This window comes from Oxyura jamaicensis, chromosome 6 (assembly GCF_011077185.1).
Source record: "Oxyura jamaicensis isolate SHBP4307 breed ruddy duck chromosome 6, BPBGC_Ojam_1.0, whole genome shotgun sequence".
Classification (NCBI taxonomy): domain Eukaryota; kingdom Metazoa; phylum Chordata; class Aves; order Anseriformes; family Anatidae; genus Oxyura; species Oxyura jamaicensis.
The window spans coordinates 36,048,971-36,058,746 of record NC_048898.1 but is presented as its reverse complement, the minus strand read 5'-3'; the positions used below and the strand labels follow the sequence as shown (position 1 = coordinate 36,058,746).

Here is a 9,776-nt window from a genome sequence, read left to right as displayed (position 1 = left end):
CTATCTATCTATCTATCTATCTATCTATCTATCTATCTATCTATCTATCTATCTATCTGTCTATTTACCTATCTACCTGTCTCTCTGTCTGTCTGTCTATCTGTCTATCTATCTATCTGTCTGTCTGTCTATCTATCTATTTTTGCCTGGAAATAATCTAAAATAATGTATAGTTTACAGCTGCTATGAACAGCTTCCTGGGGCAGGTGATAAACTGGGAGTGTAGTGTACCCAAGTCTGGAGAGCATGCAGTTTTCAGTGAAAATGTGTTGGCTTCATGGAGTAGTTTTCAGCAGTCTGGGCAAAAGCACTGACTGAAGTGAGTATGTACACCTGTCATGAGCTGCATTTATAAAAGTGGTAAGAACTGCAATCAGGACTAGATTTTTAGAAGCTTCTTACTAATATGTTATCATCAGAGTGTGAAATATTATCAAAAGCATCAATCATGCTCTTGCTAGGAGTTAAGCAGTTTAAAAATCCAGTCACTTCACCTGTCAACCAAAGTGGGCATTTCTGAATGGCAAGTGTGGTATTAAGAAAGAATTCTGCTAAAACACAAAAATCAGTCAGTTTACAAGATGTGTTGCTTCCTTTTGGCTGTGTTTTCTCATGCATTGTTAACAGAAGTAAAATGCAGTTGAGTTTTGTCCTGGTTTTGGCTAGGATAGAGTTAATGTGCTTCCTAGTAGCTGGTATGTTGTTGTGATTGGGATTTAGGATGAGAATAATGTTGATATCACAGTGATGTTTTAATTATTGCAGAGCAGTGCTTACACTAAGCCAAGGGCTTTTCAGCTTCTCCCACTGCCCTGCCAGTGAGGAGGCTGGGGGTACAGCAGTAGCTGGGAGAGGACAGACCCAGGACAGCTGACCCAAATTGGCCAAAGGGATATCCCATACCATACCATGTCATGCTGAACAGTTAATACGGGGTGGCTGGCTGGGTTGGGGGGACCGGCTGCTTGCAGATAGGCTGGACATTAGTCAGTGGGTGGTGAGCAATTACATTGTGCATCACTTGTTTTGTACACACTATTAGTAGTAGTACTATTATCATTGTTATTATTTTCCTTTCTTTTCAGTCCTAATAAACTGATTTTTTCTCAACCCAAAGGCTTTCATTTCTTTCTGATTCTCTTCCCCCATCCCAGAGAGGGACAGGGGAGGTTGAGTGAATGGCTATGTGGTGCTTAGCTGCCGGCCAGGTTAAACCACAACAAGTTTTCATAATTGTTCCATTACTAAGACATGATAATGAAAATGAAAGAAACATTACGTCAAAAATGGAGTATATTTTCATACTATTGTCGCTTTTTATTACTGGGTTGTGCTTTTGCTTAATTTTATGTCTAACAATTTTAGTTTGCTCAGTTTAACAGTTTACATTTGAATTTTTATTCCGTAGCATGTTGATTTTGTTACGTTGCCAAGTTCACATGGAAATTGCTCGTATTGAAGAAGATGAGGATAGAATTGAGGTTGCTGTGCAACATTTACAGAAAGCTATACATCTAGATAACAGTGGGCAGTATCAAGAACATCTAAGATTGAATTTTAACCGTCTTTCTTTGTACGCTATGCTGTATAAGTCTCCTGAGCGTCTAGAGGATCAGGCACTAATGATGATTGAACAGGTAATCATACAGAATAAGATTAGTAGCTGAAATAGGTTTGCTTATTAAATTCTGGCAGAGAAAGGCCAGCCATTTAGTAGGACTGCATATTAGTAGAGCTAACACAGGCTTGCTTTCAGCAACATTAGTTGGTTACCTTGAAAGCTCTGGTCATCACACTGCTTCATACTCTGAAGACTAATGGTTACGATGGAGGATTTTTTCCAATTATGTTCAAACCACTTGTTTATGAAAAAAATAAAAATGCATTATCCTTTAGCAGAAATACTCATCTGCTAAAAAGAAACTTGGTGTTACAGTTTTGCATGTTCAGAACTGTCAACAATTAAGACTTCATTGTGTGGAATATTTTATAAATAATGAGAGGAGCAGTGGTCAAATAGCTGAACATCCCATCTGGACTGAAGATAAATCAGTATTATATCACACTTTAAAATGTGAGAAAATAGAGATAATAAATCCAGTAATACAATCTAAAGTCACAGTGTAGTCATTTTCAAGAGTTATTACATCTAACTGTTGTGATGCCTTCAGCACATGAACAAAATTCATATTGGCAGCTGATTTGTTAGTTTGCTAAAAGAAACTTCAGCTATACACCGTTTGGGGATATTCACAGAAATTAAGATATGCTCATTGAACCTAAAAAGCAGTATGGGAAAGCTGCTGGTACGATTGTTTATGACAGAGTTTTGGTGTAGTTTGTTCTAGTTTATTTATTTATTTATTTTTCACACAAGCTTATTCCATTTAAGTATTATTTAAATAAAGCGCTTAATTTTTCTCTGACTTAAGCTAATTCTGGGTGCACTAGGGATTTTTTATATTTCATAGTGAGTCCTAATTATTGCACGACAGGTATGTTATTTTTGGTTTCTATATAAATACTGTTCTTTATTTAAGGAAATACAACATTATGACAGGTCATACAATAAGGAATATAGAGCAATAATACTGTAGGATGTTGTTTAAGATATGCTAAGATAAACAATTCCTATATTGTAATGTCTTAAAATAACAAAGTCTATGATTTACATTTTTATGTGCTTAGTAAGTAAGATATATGTAATAAAAATGTAAATAGAATTTTAATAGGTCTAAATGAACCTTGTAACATTTAATTATTTTCTTTACATAGGCTAAAAGGGGAAAGCAAAAGAATAATGTGAGGAAAAAGAGGTCACTTCTGGTAAATGCTGGTCTTGCACTAGCTCCTGATTCATTTCAGGTGGTTCTTGATAGTGAAAATGAAGCTAAAGGTAATGTATGTGTGTGGCTAAAATTATGACAGTTTTACTGCTTTGCACAACCTCAAAGAATGGACATAACATATAGTGGCAATATGTGGGGAATATTACAGCATGAATAGAGCGACAAGTCTGCTGAATTCTGTGGCAAAAATTATAGAATGAAAAATGATTATAATTCTATGATATTACTGTCATGTATTAATGCTGAAAAATTTCTGTCAGTCAATCTAGGTGTGTAGTTAAGTAACAGTTCTGTCATATGCATCGCAAAGTATTTTTAACAAAAATTATAAGAAACTATGCCTTCCTCATTTCAATGTAAATATGTCTAAGCAGTTTCAGTCATATTCATGTTTTAAAGCCAGGAATAATTTCTAGTCCCTTCACTAGCTTTTCTGTTTTTGTATGAACGTATTCCCAGAAACTCGGTATCGTTCTTGTAGTGAGGAGCCCAACAGTACTCAAGGTGTGTCAAGTACAGAGTACAGCGGGACAGTCACTTCCATAGTACTGCCGGCCATGCTATTTCTGATACAAACCAGGATGCTATTGCCCTTCTTGGCTACCTGGGCACACAGCTGGTTCATGTTCAACTGGATATTTCCCAACACAACATCCCCAACTCCTTTTCTGTCAGGGAACTTTCCAGCCACTCTTCCCCAGGCTTATACCACTGCATGGGGTTGTAATGACCCAAGTGCATCACCTGGCATTTAGCCTTGTTGCATGCCATGCAAATGGATATGGTCCATAAATCTAGCCTACACAGATCCATCTGCAGAGCCTGCCTACCTTCTCGCAGATCATCATTCCTGCCCAAATGGTGTTGTCTGTGATTTTATCGCTCGTCAAGACTAAATGATCCCCTCATCACGATCACTGATTAAACAAAACTGGCCCTAATACTGACCCCTGGGGAACACCACTATGGCCACTTGGCTGCCAATTGGATTTAACTCCATTTACAAATACCCTTTGGTCCCAGCAATACAGCCAGTAATCATTTGAGAGTCAACAGAAAACTTAGTCTGGGTTATATTAGTGACCATGGCTTAGATTCAAGTGAATATTGATTTCCCAAATAATCTTATCAAGTTACTTGTATTCTAATAAATAGCATCTCCTCTATGTCATTACAGTACAAAAAAATCTCTTTTTGATTTTTCTGTATCACTGGAGTAATTTTCTACCTCAGGAGGGCAACTCATTCCTCCCTTGTGTCATTTTTCTGTGTTGGTTATTTCTGTTTAATACGTTTTCCCAGATAACTATATCTTGTTGACTACGCAAAAGAAAAGTCATTATTCTCAAATTTAAACAAAACAAACAAATGAACAAATTTTGCTACTGATCAAAAATGTATTTCATTGGATTAGTGTTCTTAAAATGCAGCCAGAATCTAACATTACATATATTACATCAATGTCCTTTTGACTGAAGCTTAATTAAAGCAATGCATGTCCCGTCAGAAAAGAGATATACCTTGGGGCTAAACAAACATAAATCCATTATTATATGGGGAGACTATCTCTGCAGATAAATTAAAAACAGAATAGATGCTAGTGGGGTGTGGTTTTTTCATTTTGGTTGGTCGGTTGGTTTTGGGAAAGACTGAGGGATTGAAAAAAGGACTGGATTTCAGGTGTTTCAGAAAGTAGTTGTGAATCAAAATGCATACTTTTCATTTATTTTTTTTTCAGCTCTGGTACTTAAAAAATTCCATTAAGTTATTTTTTCTTTGTAAGTTTCCTCAGGTAAAAGTCAGAGTCAAGTAAGTTACCTCTGTGCGAAAGCACAACATCATGTTAAAAGTGTGGACAAAATCGATGGACATTTGAAACACCTAAAAAAAGAAAATGACAAAGAGAGGTAATTGCCACAGAAAAGACGTGGCTCTTTTCTTTTTGCGTAGAAGTGTCTAATAAGGGAATTTATTATCATAGAATCAATAAGGTTGGAAAAGACCTCCAAGATCATCTGGTGCAACCTTCCCCCTACCACCTATTCTATTGATAGAAACTGGACACACAGAAGAATGAGTGGATTAAGGCTGAATAACTTGATGCATAGCTGAAACTTTGCTGAAGCATCTTTTTTTGGTTCCTGTACCATTTTGCATGCTACGTCTTTTCTGATAAACCACACGGTCCTTTCTGAGTGTCAGAAAGATTGATCTGTAGGAAAATCATAGCTTTGTCCATGCTAGAGCAGGAGGATTGGACCAGGTAACTTTGAGAGGTCTCTTCCAACTTAAACCTTTCTGTGATTCTGTGTGACTTTGTTTTCAGCATTTTTATATAATGTTATTGTTTATTTTAAAAATGTTGTTGTTTGTTTTTCTTTTTTGTTTTGTTTTGCTTGCAGCATTAAAAAAAAAAATCCTGGAATGAAATCTAAACAAAGTGGTTTTCTAAACAATTCAAAATCCAAACTTGTATTCAAGACTCATTTTGAAATTCTCAGCATTGATTTTGAAATACTTAGTTTAATTTAGTTTATTTTTTATAAGATAGATAATTAGGGATATGTCACAAACACATGTTAAAAGTTTCAATATAGCTATTCTCCAAAATATTTTTTTTCTTGTAATCTTGATAAGCCAAGGGTTTTTTTTTTTAAGTGAATAAAGTAATAGTGTTATCTTTGTTACTGATAAAAAGTCTTCAACTTATTAATGTTTACTAGACTTAAAATCTTATTTATGGTGGCCATCAACATTGCCATGATTTTTGTGGTTTGTAAAGTATGTAAGATAATTCTGGTTATAAAGTAATCTTGCATATGCTTTTTCTTTGTTAGAATTAGACTTTGGGCAAATCTGGCAAAAGTTGCACGTACACAAGAAGTGTGGGATGTCTGCCGTACAGCATGCAGATTTTGTCTCCTCTATGATGACACTTTGTTTAGGAGAGCAACAAAACCTAAAAAAAGTAAGTGAAAACATTATTTTGAGTGTCATAAAGGGGACTTTCTCCTCCTTTATTAGAGTCACTTGGAGTAAGCCAGTGTAAAGGTATGGTGTTCAATGAGTATTGTGCACCTTGTTTTCAAAAAGTTTAGAAATGTAGAAGGCAATGTGTGCTCTCAGAAATTAACAACTGCAGAAAAGCCTAGGAAGGAGAGGTTTGGAAATTATTTCCAGTTTTCATGATAATTCAGTGACAGTGCTATCAGGTGATACTAATAAGCTTTGGGCCTGAGCTAGTTAAAGTACATATATTTAGAAGCATAGAATCATGGAATCATTTAGGTTGGAAAAGACCTTTAAGATCAGTATTTAGTGTTCTTGAGATCATTATCAGTGTTCTTAGCTGTTCCTCAGCAAGTTTGCAGATGCAAGTGGAGTGGTGCAGTTTATACAACAAAAGGAAGCGATGCCATCCAAAGGGACCTGGACAAGCTAGAACAGTGGGCCCATGTGAACCTAATGAGGTTCAACAAATCTAAGTGCAAGGTGCTGCGCCTGGGTTGGGGCAATCCCAGACAGGAGTACAGACGGGAAGAACTCATTGAGAGCAGCCCTGCAGAGAAGGACTTGGGTGTTCTGGTGGATGAAAAGCTTGACATGAGACAGCAGTTGGTGCTTGCAGCCCAGAAGGCCAACTGCATTGTGGGCTGCATCAAAAGAGGTGAAGGAGGGGATTGTCTACCCAAATAGAGTCCTTCTCCATCTTTTTTATAAGACCCCTTTAAGTATAGAAAGGTCGCAATGAAGTCTCCACGGAGCCTTCTCTTCAGGATGAACAACCCCAGGTCTTCCAGCTTTTCTTCATCAGAGAGGTGCTTCAGTCCTCTGATCAACTTTGTGGCCCTCTTCCGGACCTTCTCTAACAGGTCCACATCCTTCTTGTGCTTGGGGCCCCAGGTCTGGACACAGTACTCCAAGTGGGGCTTCACAAGGGCAGAGTAGAGGGAAGGCAATCACCTCCATTGACCTGCTGGTCACACACAGCTTTCTGGGCTGCAAGTGCACACTGCTGGCTCATGTTGAGCCTTTCGTCCACCAGAACTCCCAAGTCCTTCTCTGCAGGGCTGCTCTCAGTGAGTTCTCCTTCCAGCTTGTCCTCATGTCTGGGATTGCCCTGACCCAGGTGCAGCACCTTGCACTTCGACTGTTGGCCACGTTCATTTTTGTGTTCTGTTTCCTCCTTTACTACTTCTAATCCTAGGATTAGTGGGTGAGAAAAATTGAAGATCTTCTCTGTATGTAACATATATAGAGGATAGGGCAAGGATAATATGGGCAATATGAAGATCCTGTAGAAAGACTTGCTGTATTATCAGGCCTGAATAAAGACAAATAATTCAAGGTGTTATAGTGTTACAGATATATACCAGGTCCTATTAATGATGCTTTTGGTGCATGGTTGCCCTGAGTTCCTGATAAGTACTTTTTTTTAAATTTTCCTTTAGTTTGAAAAAGAGATGAGAGATGAAACATGGCTAGTCTGGGGAAAGTGAATATGTATGATTCTCAAGGAATGAGGAGCTCTTCATTCAAATTAACAGTCTGTAGGTTTTAAGAAATCAAAAACATGTAATTGTCAACTGAAACTAAAATGTTACTTTGGAATATTGAAATATGATTAAAAATACTGGACAAAGACTAATAAATTAGATCTATCACTGAATATTAAACTTGAGATGTTGAACAGAACCTCTGTTTCAGGAGATTGCTTGGATGAAGATGCTGAATACCTGTGAGGATAGGCCACAGAGGAAGTACTTTTTCATAATCTATTTTTAAGCCTTTCTGCAAGTACCCAGTATTGGCCAGAAATTCAGAGAAACCCACTGTGATAGCTTTTATGTTCATGCTTAGTGTTTGTATTAAAATGATCTAAATAATTTCTCTTTGCTATTGAACCAATGAAAAATTAATGCTGTTTTTCTCTTTATTGATATATATATTGCCAGAAAGTCAACCCCATTCATAATTTTAAAACTTCCAGATTTTAACCTCTATCACTGTATAATGTTCAGCACTGCACTTCCACTGAAACATTGACATTGAACTAGAGGACGTGATTTATATTCATAGTAATGCTATTTGAATATGCCTATTATGACTGGAGCAAGTTATTTGCTGAAATTACTGAAGTTTAAATATGCATAAATGTTGCAAAATCATGGATAACCAATGGGCTTCTTGAGGAGAATGGATTCTGAGTGCAATAAATTATACTGACAAAAAAATTATAGTCTGAGTGAAGTAACTTCAAATCTGTGCTTGTAAATGCTTTCTTGTGGATTTCAGATTATATAGGGATATTTAAATTCTAAAATTAAGGTAATTTTTGTCAGATTTATGTGTTAATAATTGAACTTTTTTTTTTTTTTTTTTTTTTTTTTTTAGCACAGAAGAAGAAAGCTAGTATAACTATGATGGATGATGATGATCAAGGTGATGGCTTACCAGGAGAATTATTACTACCTGCTAAATCCTTCTCTTTTGAAAGAGATTTACTCAGAATATTAGCAGAAATAAGATTTATTAATGCAGAGGTAATCAACCTACACAGCTGTTACTCGTACTTGTTTAATTTAGCTTTGGTTGTATGTATAATTCTAGGAATATTCATTTTACAGCACTAGAATTTTGAGTTTGATTCATTATTTTATGTCTCCACAGACATTAGAGGAAGTAGTTTCGTGAAGCATCTGTATAAAAATACAGTGTGAAAGTAATTATAGTATCACTGCATATGCTTTTAACACTTTTTTGCAAGGGATGTTGTTGTAAATATTTTACATGTGACATTATGTTCCAGGATCCCTAAAGTTCCAGCATGATAAATATATGTGTGTGTACATATGGCGTATTTTCATTTTCTCAGTTGAGTTATTTATTTAATAAAATGAAGTGTAAGCAATGTGAAGATTATTTCATATAATTGGTTTTGTATGCCTGTACAACATCTGAAGGAACATTTTGTGTTTTTTCTTTTTTCAAGAGGTGTAGACACAAGTATGAAGTCATAGTCCATTTTCACATAGATAACATAGGTAGAAAATGTGTCTGTATCTTTCCAGGCAACGATTCATTTATTAAGATTGCAAGGAATTGAGCTGAATGACCACACTGTACCTACAGAAGATAAAAGCCAAGATCCTTCAGGATATGTTTTAGGTTTTCCTGAAAGTGATCTAGAATGGAAAGCATACAGGTACTTACCAAGTCTAACAAATTGTTTTATTATCAAACACAGAAGATAATTTACTAAGTTATTTCTTTTTAGTAAAAATCACTTTTCTTCTCAGAAGGAGTGGTTAGACATTGAAACAGGTTACCCATGGAAGTGGTGATATCATCGTCCCTCGGGGTGTTTAAGGAAAGGTTGGACCTGGTGCTTGGGGACATAGTTTAGTGGGTGACATTGGTAGTAGGGGGATGGTTGGACCAGATGGTCTTGAAGATCTTTTCCAACCTTAATGATTCTATGATTGTTATCAGATAGTTCATATGGTTAGCTAGGAGTGGTAGTGGGAAAAGAAGAGTCTAAAAAATAATTTGAAATATTTTTCTCTAATTTGTTTTTATTCTGCAATGTTTTTGTTTTTCATTTAATGTTTATTTCTCTGAAACCAGAAGCTAGTGTACCTTCCTTCAAAGCTATTAAATGTATATTATATTGACGTTTAGGCCATGAAATTCTACATTTAAAAACAGACTCCCCCAAATCAGAAAACTCCATCTTGCTTTATAGCTCCTATAAATATAATGGTATCTGAGTACCTGAATAAACATGTAACTAATTACTTCAGTTTGCAAAAGTAATCTGTTCCATACATTCACCTGGAATTAATGAGGGAGAGTAAACCATAGCTCCTTTCCTTTCCTTTCCTTTCCTTTCCTTTCCTTTCCTTTCCTTTCCTTTCCTTTCCTTTC

General features: G+C 36.1%; 1 protein-coding gene across 11 annotated transcripts in view; it reads left to right on the top strand.

Annotated features, from left to right (window-relative positions):
• Positions 1-9,776, top strand: part of CFAP46 (cilia and flagella associated protein 46) — an 83,387-nt gene that overhangs the window by 20,736 nt on the left and 52,875 nt on the right. For all 11 annotated transcript variants that reach the window (XR_004752133.1, XR_004752134.1, XR_004752135.1 and 8 more), the window contains 6 exons: positions 1,409-1,637; positions 2,776-2,896; positions 4,633-4,756; positions 5,687-5,817; positions 8,244-8,392; positions 8,921-9,054. Coding sequence is in view for 8 of the 11 variants with exons in the window: in XM_035330776.1 (XP_035186667.1) it covers positions 1,409-1,637; positions 2,776-2,896; positions 4,633-4,756; positions 5,687-5,817; positions 8,244-8,392; positions 8,921-9,054 (888 nt within the window). In the remaining 3 variants the exon portion in view is untranslated. The remainder of the gene's footprint in view (positions 1-1,408; positions 1,638-2,775; positions 2,897-4,632; positions 4,757-5,686; positions 5,818-8,243; positions 8,393-8,920; positions 9,055-9,776) is intronic.